Source organism: Natator depressus, chromosome 1, assembly GCF_965152275.1.
Source record: "Natator depressus isolate rNatDep1 chromosome 1, rNatDep2.hap1, whole genome shotgun sequence".
In the NCBI taxonomy this organism is placed as follows: domain Eukaryota; kingdom Metazoa; phylum Chordata; order Testudines; family Cheloniidae; genus Natator; species Natator depressus.
Genome location: NC_134234.1, coordinates 202417041 through 202438338, shown reverse-complemented (window position 1 = coordinate 202438338; position 21298 = coordinate 202417041). Strand labels below are relative to the sequence as shown.

Below are 21298 nucleotides of genomic sequence, written 5' to 3'. Positions count from 1 at the left end.
AAGGTCTACATCAACTCTCTATTTACAGCTTGACTCTAAGTGCACTAAAATTCACATTGTTACTCAAAATGCCTTCAAATTTGGTGTCCATCATCTAAATCCAAAGAAGAGATATAAGAATTGTCTTTTGGGAAAAGTGAAGCCAGTCCAGTACAAATTAGAGATCTTCTTAAGGAAAGGGTACCATGGTACAAATGTGGACAATGAAATCCAATCAACATTGAAGGAGACGCCATTGTTGGTATCAGTACTAGTGGTAATAATGACAGGTTTCAGAGTAGCAGCCGTGTTAGTCTGTATTCGCAAAAAGAAAAGGAGTACTTGTGGCACCTTAGAGACTAACAAATTTATTTGAGCATAAGCTTTTGTGAGCTACAGCTCACTTCATCGGATGCATTCAGTGGAAAATAATGAAGTCGTAGAGGTAGGTAGTACTGAAGTTGAAGAAGACAGCTATAGCGATGATGGTACTGAGGTCACAGACAGGCTTATGTCCTGTGCGGAAGCCAGTACCACAGATGGTACCAAAGCAGCTGCTGATGAATAGCTGTAGATTCATATGGCACTCTCATTACTGAGGTAGGAATCAATGAGATGGCAGTACCAGTAGCGTCTCTGAAAGTGGGTAGTGAATGTATAGGCTGGGACTGAACAGATGGTCCCAGTTGCTCCAACAGTGATGAGTCCAGTACCGGGAGGTATAATGGTCCTTCGCAGTCGTAAAGACCAGCAACATGTCAGGCACCGAGAGAGGAGGCAACATTTCAGCTGATGCCTCAGGAGACAATGCAGAAGGTGCAATCTCAATGGTACTGAGACTATCAGTACCAGAGTCAACAGCACTGTCTCATATGGTACTGGGGATTGCCCTTTGCAGCTTGTTGACTTCATACTGGAGAACTTATGCTTGTGCTTCAGGGTGGAAGATTCAGAGATTCCCAGGCCAGAAGGGACCACTGAGATCATCTAGTCTGACTTCCTGTATAATACAGGACATAGAACTTCCCCAAAATAACTGCTAGAGCAGATCTTTTAGAAAAAACATTTAATCTTGATTTAAGTTCCCAGTGATTGAGGATCCACCACGACCCTTGGTAAATTGTTCCAATGGTTAACTACTCTCACAGTTTAAAAATTACATATTACTTTCTGTCTGAATTTGTCTAGCTTCATCTTCCAGCCATTGGATTGTTATACCTTTCTCAGTTAGATTGAAGAGCCCATTACTAAATATTTGTTCCCCAGGTACGTATTACAGACTGTAATCAAGTCACCCCTTAGCCTTGTCTTTGTTAAGCTAAATAGTCTACAACTATAAGGCAGTGGTTCTCAAAATTTTTTTTACTGGTGACCCCTTTCACACAGCAAGCCTCTGAGTGCGACCCCCCCTTATAAATTAAAAACAATTTTTATATATTTAACTCCATTATAAATGCTGGAGGCAAAGCAGGGTTTGGGGTGGAGGCCGGCGGCTCGCGACTCCCCATGTAATAACCTTGTGACCCCTTGAGGGGTCCCAACCCCCAGTTTGATAACCCCTGCTTTAAGGCATGTTCTCTAATCCTGTAGTCATTCTCGTGGCTCTTCTCTGAACTCTCTCCAATTTATCAACATCGTTCCTGAATTTGACACAGTATTCCAGCAGCAGTTGCAGCACTGCCAAACATAGAGGTGAAATAACCTCTCTACTCCTATTCAAGATTTCCCTGTTTATGCATCCAAGGATTGCATTAGCTTTTTTGGCCTCAGCAGTGCACTGGGAGCTCATGTTCAGCTGATTATTCACCATGATTCCCAAATCTTTTTCAGGTGATGAAGGGAGGATTTCTTGTCTTCTGAAAAACCCCTGTAACCCAACCGATCTGGGGAAGGAGATAAACATTTCTCCTCACCAAAGCTTTTGTGAGAGGTTTTACGCTGAAGAGGAAGAGCAATTGTGGTTGAAGGTATCTCAGATTTCTAAGCAGCTGAGTCCTCAGATGCTGAGGAAGATCTCATCACCTACTTAAGATGGTGCTCCCACAGGCAACACACTCTGTTTCTTTTATGACAGGTTTCAGAGTAACAGCCATTTTAGTCTGTTTTCGCAAAAAGAAAAGGAGTACTTGTGGCACCTTAGAGACTAACCAATTTATTTGAGCATAAGCTTTCGTGAGCTACAGCTCACTTCATCGGATGCATACTGTGGAAACTGCAGAAGACATTATATACACAGAGACCATGAAACAATACCTCCTCCCACCCCACTCTCCTGCTGGTAATAGCTTATCTAAAGTGATCACTCTCCTTACAATGTGTATGATAATCAAGTTGGGCCATTTCCAGCACAAATCCAGGTTTTCTCACCCTCCGCCCCCCCCCCCCCCCAAACTCACTCTCCTGCTGGTAATAGCCCATCCAAAGTGACCACTCTCTTTACAATGTGTATGATAATCATAGTCCAGATGATGAAGATGTTCTATCTACTACCCAAGATCCATAAACCTGGAAATCCTGGGCGCCCCATCATCTCAGGCATTGGAACCCTGACAGCAGGATTGTCTGGCTATGTAGACTCCCTCCTCAGGCCCTACGCTACCAGCACTCCCAGCTACCTTTGAGACACCACTGACTTCCTGAGGAAACTACAATCCATCGGTGATCTTCCTGATAACACCATCCTGGCCACTATGGATGTAGAAGCCCTCTACACCAACATTCCACACAAAGATGGACTACAAGCCGTCAAGAACACTATCCCCGATAATGTCACGGCTAACCTGGTGGCTGAACTTTGTGACTTTGTCCTTACCCATAACTATTTTACATTTGGGGACAATGTATACCTTCAGATCAGTGGCACTGCTATGGGTACCCGCATGGCCCCACAGTATGCCAACATTTTTATGGCTGATTTAGAACAACGCTTCCTCAGCTCTCGTCCCCTAACGCCCCTACTCTACTTGCGCTATATTGATGACATCTTCATCATCTGGACCCATGGAAAAGAAGCCCTTGAGGAATTCCACCATGATTTCAACAATTTCCATCCCACCATCAACCTCAGCCTGGTCCAGTCCACACAAGAGATCCACTTCCTGGACACTACAGTGCTAATAAACAATGGTCACATAAACACCACCCTATACCGGAAACCTACTGACCGCTATTCCTACCTACATGCCTCCAGCTTTCACCCTGACCACACCACACGATCCATCGTCTACAGCCAAGCTCTGCGATACAACCGCATTTGCTCCAACCCCTCAGACAGAGACAAACACCTACAAGATCTCTATCAAGCATTCTTACAACTACAATACCCACCTGCGGAAGTGAAGAAACAGATTGATAGAGCCAGAAGAGTTCCCAGAAGTCACCTACTACAGGACAGGCCTAAAAAAGAAAATAACAGAACGCCACTAGCCGTCACCTTCAGCCCCCAACTAAAACCCCTCCAACGCATTATTAAGGATCTACAACCTATCCTGAAGGATGACCCAACACTCTCACAAATCTTGGGAGACAGGCCAGTCCTTGCCTACAGACAGCCCCCCAACCTGAAGCAAATACTCACCAACAACCACATACCACACAACAGAACCACTAACCCAGGAACCTATCCTTGCAACAAAGCCCGTTGCCAACTGTGCCCACATATCTATTCAGGGGACACCATCACAGGGCCTAATAACATCAGCCACACTATCAGAGGCTCGTTCACCTGCACATCCACCAATGTGATATATGCCATCATGTGCCAGCAATGCCCCTCTGCCATGTACATTGGTCAAACTGGACAGTCTCTACGTAAAAGAATAAATGGACACAAATCAGATGTCAAGAATTATAACATTCATAAACCAGTCGGAGAACACTTCAATCTCTCTGGTCACGCAATTACAGACATGAGGGTCGGTATCTTACAACAAAAAAACTTCAAACTTCGAGAAACTGCTGAATTGGAATTCATTTGCAAATTGGATACTATTAATTTAGGCTTAAATAGAGACTGGGAGTGGCTAAGTCATTATGCAAGGTAGCCTATTTCCCCTTGTTTTTTCCTACCCCCCCCCCGCCCCCGACATTCTGGTTAAACTTGGATTTATGCTGGAAATGGCCCACCTTGATTATCATACACATTGTAAGGAGAGTGGTCAGTTTGGATGAGCTATTACCAGCAGGAGAGTGAGTTTGTGTGGGGGGGGGGGTGAGAAAACCTGGATTTGTGCTGGAAATGGCCCACCTTGATTGTAGGGAGGGTGGTCACTTTGGATGAGCTATTACCAGCAGGAGAGTGAGTTTGTGTGTTTTGGGGGGGGTCTGAGAAAACCTGGATTTGTGCTGGAAATGGCCCACCTTGATTTTCATACACATTGTAAGGAGAGTGGTCACTTTGGATAAGCTATTACCAGCAGGAGAGTGAGTTTGTGTGTGTGTGTTTTCGGGGGGGGGGGTGAGAAAACCTGGATTTGTGCTGGAAATGGCCCAACTTTATTATCATACACATTGTAAAGAGAGTGGTCACTTTGGATGGGCTATTACCAGCAGGAGAGTGAATTTGTGTGTGGGGGGTCGGAGGGTGAGAAAACCTGGATTTGTGCTGGAAATGGCCCAACTTGATTATCATACACAAGCTATTACCAGCAGGAGAGTGGGGTGGGAGGAGGTATTGTTTCATGGTCTCTGGGTGTATATAATGTCTTCTGCAGTTTCCACAGTATGCATCCGATGAAGTGAGCTGTAGCTCACGAAAGCTCATGCTCAAATAAATTGGTTAGTCTCTAAGGTGCCACAAGTACTCCTTTTCTTTTTGCGAATACAGACTAACACGGCTGTTACTCTGAAACCTGTCATTGCAAGGAGAGTGATCACTTTAGATAAGCTATTACCAGCAGGAGAGTGGGGTGGGAGGAGGTATTTTTTCATGGTCTCTGTGTATATAATGTCTTCTGCAGTTTCCACAGTACGCATCCAATGAAGTGAGCTGTAGCTCACGAAAGCTTATGCTCAAATAAATTGGTTAGTCTTCTAAGGTGCCACAAGTACTCCTTTTCTTTTTGTTTCTTTTATGGGAGGGGAAGGATAAGCAGATAGAGCACTTGTATTGGAATGCCCCTCTCCCAAACAAAACAAACAGCTAGAATGTCTGTCACATCATTAGCAGGCACAGTCACTTTACAAGTGCTACAGGGAATCCAGGACATTTCTGCATAATTAATACAGACAAAAAGAGCAATAAAAGAAAAAATTCCCTTAAGGGGATGGTACTACTACTAACAACTATGACTATTTACAAAAAGCTAGTGAAAAACACTTTGTGAAGATAAAATAAGTTTCTAAGGAGAAATGGGGAGCTCCAACTTTTGCCATGGATGATAAGAAGGATCTGAGAGGGAGGTGGAGCAGCTCTGCCCTTTACACCCTTGGGCCCCAGCGCAAGGATATGCAGGGCACACCTCCACCCCACCAGTACTGCAACCAAAACTCTCTGACCTGAGTGTACTGAAGGCACACACACCTACAGTGGAATGGACATGTGCATGAGCACTCAAAGGAGAACCTCTAGTTTAAAACATCCTGACAGCAAACAGACCCAATGCTTTGACCCTGCAGGATTACTTATGACAGAGCATTAGCCTTGCAGATGATCCAGGAAGAGCCACAGCTGGGAGGAGGATAGAGGAGCTATGTGTTTCAGGGGTCTAGAGACCTAGATTAATTCACGACACAGTCAAAAGACTGAGGACTTGTCTACATGTAAAATGTTACAGTGTAGACACTACCTATGATGACAGGAGGCCTTCTCCCACTGGTATAGGTCAGGGGTGGGCAAACTTTTTGGGCTGAGAGCCACATCTGGGTGGAGAAATTGTATGCAGGGCAGGGGTTGGGGGTGCGGGGCGTGGGGGGAGGTGCGGTATGCAGGAACAGGCAAGGGATTGGGGCAGAGGAGGGGTGCGGGGTGTATGAGGGGGCTCAGGTGCAGGAGAGTGTGGATTGCGGGAGGGAGCTCAGGGCAGCGGGTTGGGGTGCAGGAGGGGTGTGACGTGCAGGCAGGGGGCTCAGGGCAGGGAGTTGGGGGGCAGGGTGCAGGAGGGGTTCGGGCTCCGGCCCGGCGCCGCTTACCTAAAGTGGCTCCGGGGTGGCAGCGGTGCGCACTGGGGCCAGGGCAGGCTCCCTGCATGTCTGCCCTGGCCCCACGCCGCACCGGTCCAGGAAATGGCCGGCACCACGTCCCTGCGCAGCCCCTGGGGGAGGGGGGGCACAGGGCTCTGCGCTCTGCCCTTGCCACACCTCCAGGTACCTCCCTCGAAGCTCCCATTGGCCGTAGTTCCCCGTTCCTGGCCAATGGGAGCTGCAGGGGGCGGTGACTAGAGGCAAGGGCAATGCACGGAGCCCTCTGTGCCGCCCCCCCCCAGCCCCCCGGGGCTCCAGGTATGTGGTGCTGGCCGCTTCTGAGAGTGGCGCGGGGCCTGCAGCACCACGGGGGGGGCAATCCTGCAGGCCCAATCCAAAGCCCTGACAGGGCAGATCCGGCCCACGGGCCGTAGTTTACCCACCCCTGGTATAGGTAATCCAGCTCCCCAAGAGGCAGTAACTAGGTCAATAGAAGAATTCTGTCTCCTCCACTTACCTGTTTGAAGATCTCATCTTCTTCCCGCCGGCGCCTCTCTTCTACCTGGCGACGTCCACTCTCCTCTGCTTCCCGGATGCGCCGTTGCCTCTCAGCCAGCATGGCAAAAGCATGGATCTTCCTTTCTTCCTGAAGCCTCACCAGCTCTTTGGACAGGAAATCGAACATGTTCACTAATACCCTTCCTTCTATCCGAGCCAAGTGGTTCTCAACCAGTGAAAGCTTAACACAAAAACAAACAAGAATTGTATTAAATACCGTGAAGAATGCAAGTCCCTTTCTCATAGAACCACCACAGGCACATGAAAGAGCACAAACCCCCACTCACACACAAGGCATAAGGCTAATTTATGTGTTCTGCATTTTTCTTTTAAAAACAGTGGACTTGATTCTGGGCTCTGCCATGGCCTCTGTATGCAGGCTCTGCAGAACTAATCAGTTGGGAATACTTCTGGGGAATTCCCGGTTGCCGAAGGACCACAGGAACGGTCCTATACTGCCCCCCTTTGCAGCCCTTGGCCTAGAGGGGTGGCCCGAGTGCACTGTACGCCAGCTATTCTGGGCTGCTGACACAATGCATAGATTGTCATTGCATCAGAGAGTAAATCACAGCAGCTTTTCAGGTTACTCTCACTTAGACTGGGGATGGCTCCTGTTCTCAGACCCAGAATGTGGGAGATACAAAAGTTGCATAAAACCACCTTCAGCAGTGCTTCCCCCTCATTTCTGTGCTGAGTTTAGTTGAGCCAGAATGAAGAATCAGGGCCAGTAGTCGCAAATACAGCTTCTACCTGGGATTCAGAAAGTCAAATCTACGTCTTTATAGGTCAGATGTGTGCTAGAATAAATTGTTTAGAGGGCTGCACAATCACAAGTGCAAATAAATGTCTAACACTTCAGAGGATGCAAAATGTTTGTTTTGTACTATTTGTGACACCCTGGAACCCCAATATTCATCACTATCATGTAATTAGGATATGTTTTGTACAAAGTATGCCTTGTGAGGTATCATTCTAAAAGTCGTGATCTGTTAGACAATAATATCTCATTGGATTGTATGTGCCATCATCGAACGTGAAATTATGAAGTTTGGCTATGTATGTGTTACTGAAACATGTTGTGAAGTTACAAGCAGCCTTTCAGGTGCAACAGTAAAAAGGCCAAACAATGTTAATGGCTCATTGAGGAAATGCACACCATCACAAGGATTACCCCAGGAACTGTGTACAATAGAAACCTCTCAGAGATAGCACTGTTTGACCCAGGTCACAGCAAGATAGAACTGTTTGACCCAGGTCACAGCAAGAGAGCTTTCCAGTAAGTGGGAAGAAGATATAAAAGGGGGACAATAGCATCATGATGGTACCTCACTCTTGCTACAACAACACACCTGAAAACACTTGAGGGGCAAGGACTGAACTGTGGGAAGTGATGATCCCAGGCTAGAGAGATTTTTAGCCTGTGTATGAAAACCTGGGAAAGCCAAGGCAACTTGTGCCTTAAGAATCTGCCAGCCTGTTTATCAAAAAAGGTGAGAATTTGCAAATGTATATCGTACCTATCTAGTGTGTTAAGCTCAGTTTGCGGTTTTGTTCATATACTAAGATAATCTACTCCTCATTGTTTTTGCTGATACAGACTAACATGGCTACCACTCTGAAACCTGCTTTGATATGTTTCAGAGTAACAGCCGTGTTAGTCTGTATTCGCAAAAAGAAAAGGAGTACGTGTGGCACCTTAGAGACTAACCAATTTATTTGAGCATAAGCTTTTGTGAGCTACAGCTCACTTCATCGGATGCATACTCATGCATCTAATGAAGTGAGCATGAACATAAGCTTTCGTGAGCTACAGCTCACTTCATCGGATGCATACTCATGCATCCAATGAAGTGAGCTGTAGCTCACGAAAGCTTATGCTCAAATAAATTGGTTAGTCTCTAAGGTGCCACAAGTACTCCTTTTCTTTCTGCTTTGATATGTTTGCTATATCTTATAATCACTTAAAATCTATCTTTTGTAGTTATTAAACTTGTTTTGTCTACAACCAGTGTGTGTGGAAATTATAACTTGGGGCAGAAAGCTGTTACATCTCTCTCTCTCCACATTGAGGGAGGGAGTGAATTTTATGAGCTTATGCTGTACAGTTCCCTGTGCAGTGCAAGATGGTGTAATTTTGGGTTTACACTCCAGAGGGGGGGTGCGTGCCTTAGCAAGTGGGAGGTGCCTTAGCTGAGCCTTCCCATGCAGAGCTGATCTCAGCATGTGTGTGTGTGAAGCTGCAGCTTGGTGTGTCCCTGTCTGTGTGTCTCCTGGTGAAAGAGAAAGCTTGGAGAGCGTGGCAACTTATCACAGCCCCACAGTGTGAAAGGGAGCTCAGGCGGGCTCAGTGATACCCCACTTCCAAGTGGCACCTCATGGGGAACCCATCACACTAGTCTCTTGCTGGGACCATCTGTGGGGACAGACAAAGACCTTTCCTCTCTCATCTGAGCACTGGAGTGTAGCAAGATATAATTACTATACTTTGCCTCACTCGCAACTTTCATCCAAGGAGCTCACAACGCTTTATAAACATTAATTAATAAAACCTCACAATGCCCCTTGAAGCGAGGTAGGTCTTATCCCATTTTACAATTGGGGAAACTGAGGCACAAAGGTGCAGTGACGTGCTGAGGTCATACAGGGAGCCTGATTCTCTACTGTTTTATATATTGTGTTGTCATTTATACCTGTGCAAGATAAGTGTAATATGCTTGCAGATCCAAATGGTAGTGATTTACACTCACTTCACCTCTGAAGCAAACAACACAAGATTCCTGGTAGTGGAAACCAGATCCAGGGAATCTGTGACAGAGCTGGGAATAGAGCCCAAGTCTCCTTAACCACCTTCTACTCCCCTAACCCTAATCACATTGTTTTATGGGATTTGTGAGGATGATTGTGCTCTGGCAATGTAATGATATTGTGTAAGCTCATTATCTCCAGTATGGACTACACGGCAATAAGTTTAGGCAAAAAGCATTTTCTGAAGCTGGTTCAGATGTTGTGCCATTGTTGCAATGTCTCAGCAGGCAGTGGAATGTGCCTGTTATAAACTCAAGTAAACAAAACAAAACAATCCTGACTAGCAGCCAGTAATAAACAGGCTTTCCTGTGTTATGTACCAGTTTCCAAGACACTACACATTTCCAAACCAGCATCCAACAGAATGTGAAAATGTCACTGTAACACAGAGATGGAACTGAAAGTGTTCCTCTCGTGCCCCAGATGCTGTGAGGATGATGGAGGGAAGAGGATTTAATCTTCCCACTATACCAGCAGATGATATGGGACTACCATGAACCTCTTCTCCTTAATACTTGGTTTTTGCTATATGTAAGGATTTCCTGGGCAGGACAGAGATACTGCTGAAGACATTCCAAGATTAATGTTCTATCAGAATTTTGCCTTAAGTCAACACTCCCTCAAAACATATGTGATCATACCCCTCTGTCCAAACTGATTACAGTCCTAGCTGCAGAATCACAAGTAGTTTTATCCTCCCTATGTAGAATGCCTTGGGAAGTACTACCTGACAAAGTCAGTTTTAAACCATGATCTGCTGACATATAAAATGGCCAAAAAAGCCTCCTAAAAATGAGAGTTGCTAATAGGTTTCTGAAATATGCACACAAATATAAAAATATTTAACAGGCTTTTAGGTCAGTTGGGGAGTTTTCCTTTTAAGAAGGTATAATTTAGGAAGGAGGACATTCACAAAACAGTACTGCTGTCATTAATTGTACTGCATAATGCACATCTCAGAAAGATCTTTACCCACGTAAATTTGTTCTATTTTCCCTTAAAGAAAAGTACATGAAACTTACTACAAAGTTGTAGGTGAACCCTTTGCATGTGTTAATTAAAAGTTAAAAGGCCTGAGATTGGGAGAATTGTAGTCTCTCTTCCTCAGGTCCTGGGAAAGCAAAGCAAGGGGTGGAGGAAATGCCAGCAGGGTTAGTTCAGATTCCACAATAAGATTTCCAGATATAGTGATCTGTTTGATCTCATCTTCACCCTTTGATCTCTTTCTCTCCAAATGTCATTCTGGACACTGAATTGACCCGCTGCTGGTATCGCCTCTATGCCTTGGCTCTGCTTTCCCAGGGCTTGAGGAAGAGACACTTCAAGTCTCCAAATCTCCGGGCTTTTAAATTTCATTTTTCCTTAGTTCAATAAAAGGGACTGTTCACCTACACCCCCGTGGTGTTGTGTGTGTGTTATGCCTAGAGTCTTACACTTCTGCCCTCTGCACATGAAGCAGCATCTAGAAATACTGAAATGCTAGAATGTCACTGCTCTGCTAAGAGGTTGGAAGTGAATAGAAAGAGACTGAATGTGTCAAATCTCAAATAGATTCTGGCCAGCTGAAGAGGTCCAGGCCTATTTCTCTCTGGGAAAGGGGGACAGCGACTGCTTTAGCAAATTGACTCCACTGCTGGGGCACCATAAGGCCATTCACCTAGTATTAGTTGGTGGGTAAACCTTTCATGGCTATTTCTGCACAGCAGAGGCAGCTGAGAGGGTGTGAAGTTATAAGGGGATGGGATGCCTAAAACTAAGGGTACGTCTACACTTGAAGCTGGGGAAGTGAATCGCAAGTTGAAGAGACATACCTGCACTAGCTCTGATCAATCTAACATACTAAAAATAGAATGTGCCCATGGCAGCATGAGCTGCAAGAGGGACTAGCTTTCCCAAGTACATAGGTAGCCTCTCTGAGGGGCAATCACTCAGGGCAGCTACTCCTCCTGCCACTCATGCTGCCATGGCTACATTCTACTTTTAGCATGCTAGCTCAATCAGAACTAGCACAAGCATGCCTCCTCAAGCTGGGAATCACACCCCCAGCTCCACATGTAGATGTACCCTAAGTATAATGACACAAAATCTGTTCAGCAAAATGGCTTACTGAGGGGGTGACATGCATGCCTCACTATGCTAACTGAAGGAAAGGCTGTTACCAACTGCAGAGAAGTCAGCTGACATCAACCATGTGGATCATAATCTGGATGGACTGAGGCTTTCATGATGAGGCACATTTTTCATGAACTGAGAGACCTGGAAATTGAAGTCCTCTGTTTATCCACAAAGCAGGTACAGCATGGGTGGCAGCTATGCAAGCTTCTCAGGATGGAACCCATTATAGCAATAACAGAACACTTCAGTGCCCATGTCCATTCAGTCCTTTTCCTCAGCAAGGAAGCCAGTTTTTGTCACCTGTGATGGATTCTGCAATGTGGGCAACACATTCACTTTCTATAAATACATTGGTATCGTACAAGAAAAAACAGACATTTAAAAAGGGATGGAGGAATGGATGAGTGGTGGGGGGTGTTATCCTCTTTATCTTAATAGCCAAACCTTGTGCTCATGCAAGTCGCGTTGTCGCTGTAAGGCCAGCGTTACTTGCTTCTCTGCCTTCTTAAGCAGATTCCCATCCTCCTGAAGCGCGTGAGTGGTGCGCAGTTCCCGAATCAGTTCCAATCGCTTCTCCTTCCCTTCAAACATCTTTCACATAAAATGAACAGCCATGGGAATAAACAGAAGATAAAATCTGAGAGTTTTGCAAACAGAAAATATCCTTTTCCTCCAAAGTTGGAGTCAGCTGTTTCTATACCAGTTCTCTGTCTGTAGCACGTGGATCTTTGAGGAAAATCTCTGGTGCTATTGACAGGAAACCGAACTGACTGTAATGAATCCAAGGCCATATTCAGACACACACCATAGTTGTCAGCTAAACCCCACATGTGCTGGATGAAGGACCTAACTCAGGTCCTTCTGCTCCAGAGAACAGACAGGTCTCTATTACTTACTCAAAGGAGAACCTCTATTATCTTTCAGTTGCATTAAGACCTACCCAGCCTTCTAGTCACTGGAGGGCATGACAAATAAACTTAGCAGATCTTTGTATACCCAGAAGGGGTTAGAGTTAAACACTTGCTGGACTGGACTTTAAATTGCCGGCAGAATTGCCAACCCCATCAATTAAAAAATCAGATGTTCCCCCCTGCTCTCCCCCCCCCCCCCAAAAAAAGAAAAGATTTCTTATGATGTTTAAAAGCCAAATATCATTTCTTTAGTCAGTCTACTGATTTTTGAGCTCGAAGACTGACTCTCTTGCCTCCCCTGTGGGGAGGGGGAGAAGGTGGGGCTTCTTTCAGGCAGAAAATTCAATCTCAAGTATACGCTAAATACAATCAAAAATCTGGGGTGAGCCAATCTTCTCTTCCCCTTGACTAATACGAATAGCTTTCTCCCTGATCCTTCCTCTGCCAGCTCCACCATGCACCCCCTTGGACACGCCTCAGCTCTCTCCCCATGATGCACCCTATCTCCTCCCCGGGCCCTGTCCTTTTCTTTTCTCCCTTGTTCCAGTATCCACTGCCCCCTGCCCTTCCTCATACATGAGCCCAGCAGTAGAAGGGCAGACGAACAGATAGGGTGCCTCTTCCTCACCTACCCCAGGGACTGTTCAGATTGTTTAGCACCATTCAGTGCAGAAGTAAGGTTGTAGGGAGGGTGTTGATACTGCTGTTGCCCTCTGTGGTGTCCCCAGAACCAATCCCTTCCGTTCCCCCTACTTGGTTTAATGACTGCCACCCTGCTGTGTGTGTGCAGTGGTGGGGAGTGGAGGCTCTGCGAGAGGGAGTGGTGCACTCTGGGGTGATAGGTAGGAAACGCAGTCTGAGCTACCAGCCCACATGTCCAAAAGCTTCATACCCAAGTCAGACAGAAATTTCTGAGCTGATGCTGGTGAGAAGCCTCTAAAAATGACGGGAAGCCTTGGCGGGGAAGCTCTCAAAATTTTTGTGAGAGTCAACATCCCTACAATGGAGTCAAAGACATTGTTCCTATCAGGCCACTCCGGATGGGAGAAAGACTCAGGAAACCCAATTTTCATATCAAACCATTTTCAAAACTGCATTACTTATTGATACAGAACCTATCATCTCTCACCTGGGTGCTGCATAAAAATTAGTCATCAGTAAAACAGAGCTAATCCCAATGGTACACAGAGAAGCAGCAGGTCTATAAAACAGACCCCCCCCCACCCCCAAGATAGGCAAAATTATCAAAAGTGACCAAACCTGTACAGAAAGGCCCAACACCACGTCCTGAATACAGCCATAAAGGATATCAGCGAACGTTCTCAGGGAGAGAGTTCAACAGACAGGAACCTAGAAGTTCCTGTCAGAAGTTTGGGCTGGAGAGCAAGGACTTCAGCCTTCGAAGGATATGGGGTAAGGATATGAGGACATGTTGCTCAGCCACCTCAGGCCTGGATTAGTTCAGTGCTATTGGGAACAGATTTTTAATATACCCTCAATAACCACTTTCAGCATTTTGAAGACAGAAATAGTCAAAGGGACACAGAATACCATGTTCTGAATAGCTCTGCCTCGGATTAACTTCTGCAAAAAGATTACTGCCAGTTCTAGCTCCTCTTCTCTCTGCCAACACACAACAATAATCCAGTTACAATTATGTATTTATTTTAGGGAGGAAGCAGAAGGAAAACTGAATGAGCCCTCCATCTAACTAGCTTTCTCAGAATACAATTGATATAAATAGTTTCATTGCTCTTCCGATTTCCAGAGAATAGAAGATGAGTCAGAAAAATATATATTTCTATATTTTACAAAATATGGGACAGACTATACAAAGATTTACACTGGGGATTCTGAGAGGGAATTCAGAGAAGAGTAACTGTAGCCTATAGGATTAACCTGCTTGCTTGTATATCTATATATATATTTTCTTATAGTTTAAGTATTTGGTTTATTGTAATAAGTTTATAGATTTATTTTAAACAGATTGGCGAGCCTAAAACCCATACTATTAATATTAATAATTATTAATATTATTAATTAATTTAATTAAATATGAATTAAATATTAATTAAATTAATATTATTAGTACACCCTAAATCAGGCTACAGTAACATAAATGATTTGGGGGGATGGCAAGAATTACAATGTGGATTAAAAGAACTATATATATGTAGCTTGACTAAGTGGTGACTGAGATGGAAACACAATCATCATTTACATGTATTAACAGTTCTAAACACTAAGGAAGGGGAACTTTTAGGAAATTTCCCCTGAGTTTCATTCTCCTGGTAAGGCTTATTAGTGTAGCATAGTGAGTTTGAAGACCCAGTGAATGACAATTTGGAAGTAAACAAGTTGTATTATTTTGGGGTTTGTAACAGGGTGTGCTGTCCCTTTAAGGGAGGCTACAGGCCTACCACAGTTTGTTCCTGATTTCAGCTCAGAACAGGGGCTAGGATAGTGGGAAATGGGGCAGGACTATGTAAGGCAAACTCTGCTCAGACTTTAGAGCTATCACGGCATGGTTCTCCTTGCTGCCGTCTCTGGAAGGGGCAAGGCTGGGACAGTTCAGGAGCTAGAAGGTCTGGGAGGAAGCCTGTGAAAGTGCTTGGTGTGGGATGGGGCAAAGGAAGCCTGGAGAGAAGAGGGGGATGGAATCCCAGAGAGGTTGTTCAGTGGAGTAAAAAACAGCTTGTGAGCCCTGCACTGTGAGGAAAAGAATCAGACCTGTGGGGAATGCAGAAGAAAGGGCCTGGGATAAGAGAAGTGGAGTGGGCTTGGGGCCTGGTGCATGCAACTGCTCTCACTTAAGGGTCTCTCCCAGCCTGGAGCTTCCGAAAAGCCCCTTCCCTTCCTTGCATCACGAGGGAAAACCCAAACAGACTTAGTGGCAGAGGGAGACTGTGAACCACAGAGGGAACTAAGCCAGCTGCCACGTGTTGTATTAATTAGGATGGAATATATAGTCCAAAGAGTCAAAGGTGTTAACATGGGCCTGAAACTATCCAATATTAAACAGTTTTAAATAAGGTTCGGGGTCTGGTATATAGAGAGCTCAGTCTGTTTAGCACCATGGCAAATACCCTTAAAATCCTTTTTAACTTTAGATTAAAGATATGGAAAAGAGAGAAAAACAACATTTGAAATGTAAAGTATTAAGGGTTTCATTTTAATAGCACTCCTTATTCCCTCTCCCTTTAGCTGGGGAGAGTCTTGTTAGAAAGAAGCCCCCTCGTTTGACAGTAATGTATGGTATGTACAGTATGGTAATAACTGTTCTTATTTGGGGGTTGGGAGAAGAAACAGTTAATTGAGATAGACTGGAGCTGTTGGAGTTGCTGGGGTTTTTAAAGTCCAATCCTGTTTTCTAAAAGACAAAACAAGATGCACACACACAAAACAGGGAGAGAAGAGAACAGCAGAGATAGACAATACAGCTTCTATCTCTGACGTTAAGTCTCACTTGCACCTCATCACCAGAGAAACATAGACACAGCGCATGATCTTATCAGCCACTCTGAAACCTGGCAAACTTGTACCAAAATTGGGCTGTTTAGCGCACTGCATTTAGCTGCTTCTCTCTGGTCACAGGCTTACAGCAGTGCTGCAAAATACAGTCTTGGCTGGCTAAACCAGACTCTTATTAGAGAGAAGGAAAAAGGAGAGGGATAGGAAAGAGAAGAAATAAGGTGGAGAAGGGGAAGAACACACAAAGGGGCGGGGGATGTATGTGACAGTCTTATATCCCAGGTGGTAGCTGGGATTGAGCCGGAGCCAGTGGAGGTGACAATATCATTTGGCTCCCTCTCTGTGGTCAGGATTAGGATGAAGAAGATCCAGAGTCCCAGGAGACAGTGGGGGATGGCAGCCACAATGGCTGTCATCTTTCAGTCAGCCAGAGTCGCAGTAGCCAGCTTTCCCCACAGTCTTTTTTTCAGGGCACTAAAAGAGATTGATGGATGGAATAGTCCACCCCCTCATTATTTTGTCCACAAATTAGGCCTAATTTCTCACACAACAATTTTGGTTCACTGATTTCCAGTCCCATACTTCTCTTGTTTACCTGGAATGGCCTTAGCACAGTCTGTGAATTATAGCACTAGGCCTTTTTGTTTTGACTGATTCATTCTGTCTGACCTTTATACTTTTTCTCCCATCAACATTTACTAGTATAGGTAATTGTAACACTTTATACATTTTTGCTCACTTTTTACAGTTGAGCTCACAATTAGAGTAAATTTATAGGTCCAATTATTACAAACACACACAAAATGCCAGAGAAGTAAAAACAAACCCCCACAGGGTTTATTTACATTCTTGTGGGATGGTAGATGCAGAGCTACTCCCTGAATTTGGAGCAGTACAGCTGGCAAGTTTTGTGCAATTCCATGATTTTTCTTGACAGTGAGGAAAACGTCACTGCTTTTCTCTTCTCAGCAGAGCACGTGAGGGGATGCAGAAACCTATCACGTGCACCCTGCAGAAGCAGGAAGGGGAAGGGGGGATCTACAGTCAGGATGGGGATTGGAGGAGTCTGGAGAAGACAGTGGGGACTGTCGGGTATTGGAGTGAGATAAAGGACAGCCTCTGAGCTTGTGAGAGTGTCACAGTTCCTGAGGTAAGTGCACCTCTGACCCTTTTATGGCCTTGTGGGCACACCCACTTAAGTCTCAAGTCTCTAGCTGTCATCTTTTTTGGGGCAATATCCCGCAATCTACTTCTTCTAGATCTGTGACTTAGAACAAAAGTATCAGAGAAATCATATCCTGAAAACAACTAACAGTTTATATGCCTGAGTGCCTTACCAGGTGTCACTCATCTCCCACAGGGAGACCCTGGTAGGTTTCAAGTACTTCAGGTCCTTTCTTGGGGCCCATATCTCTGGATCACAGTCTAATGTCAGTTCTTGGCTTGGGTTAGAATGACCTCTCTCCCTACGTCAGGGTGGTCATTTAATACAGTTTTCAGGACTTTGCCAGGCCTTTGTGAAGGAAAGGGAAGAGTTGTGGATGCCTAGATTAGTCTCTTCCATTCTGTCAGTCTTCCATTACATTCTCTTCTGTCCCTGTCACTCCAGCTTGCCACATATAGCCTCTCGAGATGTTCATCTCTCAGCCAATGTCTCCATGATGGTTGCGACAGAAGTATCATCTTGTTCACAGAAAGCTCTGGCATCCAGGAGGGGTAATTGCAGAAGCAGCCCTACTCAGTCCCTGCATGATGGAAGATTCCAGCAGGGGAGGCTTGATGAGACTGCCACATGCATGAGTGCAATGCCTGATGCCTGATTCCCTGTACCTATCAAGGTTCTCATAGTACAGTAATTAGGTGAAAGTCTAACGCTTCAGTGCTTGTCAGTTTTATTTTTAAGTAAAAAACCCTGTACAGAAGACAAAACTAACTAGCTCCCATATTTTCCTGGACACTCCTTGAGTAACTTGATAGTGACTAATACAGGGCTTACAGCAAAAACTTCTAAAAACATCCAACTTACAATTGACGGTCTTAGCAGTGTTGGAGTTAGGGGCCGAGGAACAGGTTTTGTTATCTTCTGAAGGAAACGAAGAGGCTTCTTTGGCTCCTTAACTTTATTCTTCTTATCTAGCAGTGCCTGAAACAGTCATACAATTTAGGCTCTTTCCATACAGAGTTCGAAAACTGTACTAGATAGCACGCGACACAAGGGCCCAGTCATGCTGTTATGGAATTACAATGGGAGTTGAGGGCATTCAGCACCTTGCAGGATTGTACCTTTAATTCTCTTACCTATTCCTTCCATCTCAGCTCAAAAGTCAGGTGTTGTACATTATTGTTCAATAGGGTGGTCAGAAGACCTTGATAGAGTTTCAAGTAAGTGTATATTTACAGTACCTTGCTGGCAAGTACATAGACTGACACTCACTCTTGTGAAATGAGTCCAGAGAGTGTTTGATCTTAACCCCTAATACACTACATTTTGGAAAAGCACAGTTGGAGAACAATTTTACATTTCTAAAAAATGGAAATTCTGCTGAATCAATTACCTATGAATTATTTTTGCACTTTAAGTAACTACTTAGTATCAAGTACAGAGGCAACTTTCTTTGTAAACTGAAAGCAGTTAACAGCCTTTATAAACCAATCATAAATTATACACTGCCATAACTGGAATATGACCCCCTCTCTAGTCATATTTATTAAAAGTGCCAGATTTTAGAGTGCACAAAACGTCACTAACAGTGTTTGAAGACAAAGCAAAAAATGATATTCCAGGGGGTCTGTGACATACCGTACCTCAAAACAGCACCCTGTAACCCCCCATATTCATCATTCGTATATGGTTGTGATACTTTATACAAAGCATGCTATGTAAGGGAGGAGGGATAGCTCAGGGGTTTGAGCATTGGCCTGCTAAACCCGGGTTGTGAGTTCAATCCTTGAGGGGGCCATTTAGGGATCTGGAGCAAAAATTGGGGATTGGCCCTGCTTTGAGCAGGGGGTTGGACTAGATGACCTCCTGAGGTCCCTTCCAACCCTGATATTCTAAGATATGAAAGATCATGATCTGCTGAAACTCATTGTTCTGTCAATATATATATATATGTTGTTAGTGTGCATGAAGTTATGAGATTTTGCTATAGGGTTGTTATTGATATATGTTGATGAGTTTTGGAGTTGCCCAGTGCTATTTCTCCAGTGACAATAAAGAAGGTGACCCACGCAGGTGTTAAATGACCATTGACCAGCAGGAGAATTGTAAACAAGAGATCTACTATTCAATAAGAGACAGCTGTGCAAGCACCATTCAATGAGAATTGCTCAACTCTATGAATCAGTTGTGCAAGCACCACACAATGAGGACTGCTCAACTCTATGACTCAGTTGTCCAAACAATGGGGACTCAACAAGGCCCACCAGGACATGTCTAGGCCAGTATCCTCCCTGGGACATTAACTGAAAGTATAAGATAAGGGACAGGGGCATCATGAGGCCACCTCTCTCCTCCCCTATCTACGTTGAAGGCAAAAAGAATGCTGGGAAAACAAAGACTTTGAACTGAGATTGATCCCAGGCTAAGAACGAAATTCAGCCTGTGTATTAAGACCTGTAACCTACCTGCAACATCCAATGAGAAAAGCTGTTTGATTCAAATCGTGCTTCGTCTAAAAGTTTAGGATTTAGAATGCATATTTATTTTTTATTTTCTTAAGGTAACTATCTCTGATCTTTATGTCTTCCACTTATAACCACTTAAAATCTATCTTTCTGAAGTTAACAAACTTATTTTAATGTTTTATCCTTACCAGTGAGATTGTCTAAAGTGCTTGGGGAATCTGCTCAAGATTACAAAGGCTGGTGCATGTCCACTCTCCTTTGACAAAGTGGCAAACTAATTACTGAGCTTGCACTGTTCAAGAGAAGGTCTTGAGCAGTGTAAAAAGCTATATTTCTGTGGTGCAAGGCTGAGGGCTTGGGATATTTGCTGGTGTTTCCCTGTGTATAACTCATGAGTGACTTGGAGATCATTCATGCAATTTAGCTGGGTGTGCCTCTGCATGTTGGTGGCTGAGTGATAACAGCACCTGGAGGGGTTTGCTGCTTGTCACTGGCAAAGCATTATGAGAGACAGCCGCAGTTGGAGAGTTAAGGGGGGAAAGCGGTCCCACAGTTCCAGGTTGTACCCCGGGAATCCTGTCACAGCTTTGCAAATTTCTTCAGTCTAAATCAAATCTTAGAGTCTCATGTACACATCTCCTCCTATATAAAGTTTTGGAACACTTCCCCTCCCATTCACAACTGTATACTCTTGATGCCTGGAGAGCTCTAAAAATCAATATTGAATGCAGTATACAGTTCAGAAAATATCTACCTCTGTTGGTTATAATCCATATAATATTTTTAAAATACTGCTGTTATAGTTTCAGTTATTAGATGACTAAACTGGTACATTTCAGAAACTTTCAAAGATAGAAGTTATTTTCCCCTCAAATGTTCACTTATTTATTCAGAGCCACAGAAACCTGGCCTGAAGGCTCATATCCAACGTACAAAGATGTTGCGTGAAGAAAACAGAAAACAGCACAAGGAACCAGCAAAAAGAGCTGTAAACAGGGGAATTTGAGTGGGAGTTCTGTTGGAGGAGAAGGGATGAGGCAAGCTGTTCCTTCAGGGCAGTGTGTGAGTTTTTGTGTGTTGTGTGATTTTTCTGTTTTGTGTTTTTTTCTTTTTTCTCTTCAGTTTGCAGAGGCTGGTAGCGGGCAGTGTGCTTTGAGAGAAGCAAAGCCCTGATTAGGGGGCGGGGCTTCCCTGATTGGGGTCCTATAAAGGCAGCCAAACAGTCAGCCACTGGCACAGGAGCCAACAAACAGAGTTGTAAACTGGGGAGTTTGAGTGGTAGTTTGTAGTGTTCTGGTTTTGTTTTGGAGCACTCACGGAGTCGGTGCCTAATCTATGTAATTGGTGACTCGCCTTGTCACCAGAGCTGATCCGGAGAACAGAAGAGTGTGCTGTCTGCCAGGAGCTAAGATAGGGGATGTAGACCTGAGGCTGAAAAGGACCCTAATGGGAGCAGGAAAAAATCCACTGATTGTCCTTAACATGGGAAACGAATCAGACAGCTAGCTAGATTCTCACTGGAACGTATCAAGGGAGACTATGCAAGGCTGGGAAGATGCTTAAGGCAGTGGCTCTCAACCTTTCCAGACTACTGTACCCCTTTCAGGAGTCTGATTTGACTTGTGTACCAGCAAGTTTCACCGCACTTAAAAATTACTTGATTATAAAATCAGACATAAAAATACAAAGAACTGTCACAGCACACTATTACT

The 21298-nt window shown here is 44.5% G+C and overlaps 1 protein-coding gene across 6 annotated transcripts in view; it reads right to left on the bottom strand.

Moving 5' to 3' along the window:
• The window catches only part of CFAP91 (cilia and flagella associated protein 91), a 90351-nt gene that overhangs the window by 44667 nt on the left and 24386 nt on the right, over positions 1-21298 (bottom strand). For all 6 annotated transcript variants that reach the window (XM_074974525.1, XM_074974534.1, XM_074974518.1 and 3 more), the window contains exons 11-14: positions 17986-18102; positions 14040-14111; positions 12022-12168; positions 6617-6838 (exon numbers count right to left, since the gene is read on the bottom strand). In XM_074974525.1, the coding sequence (XP_074830626.1) occupies positions 6617-6838; positions 12022-12168; positions 14040-14111; positions 17986-18102 (558 nt within the window). The remainder of the gene's footprint in view (positions 1-6616; positions 6839-12021; positions 12169-14039; positions 14112-17985; positions 18103-21298) is intronic.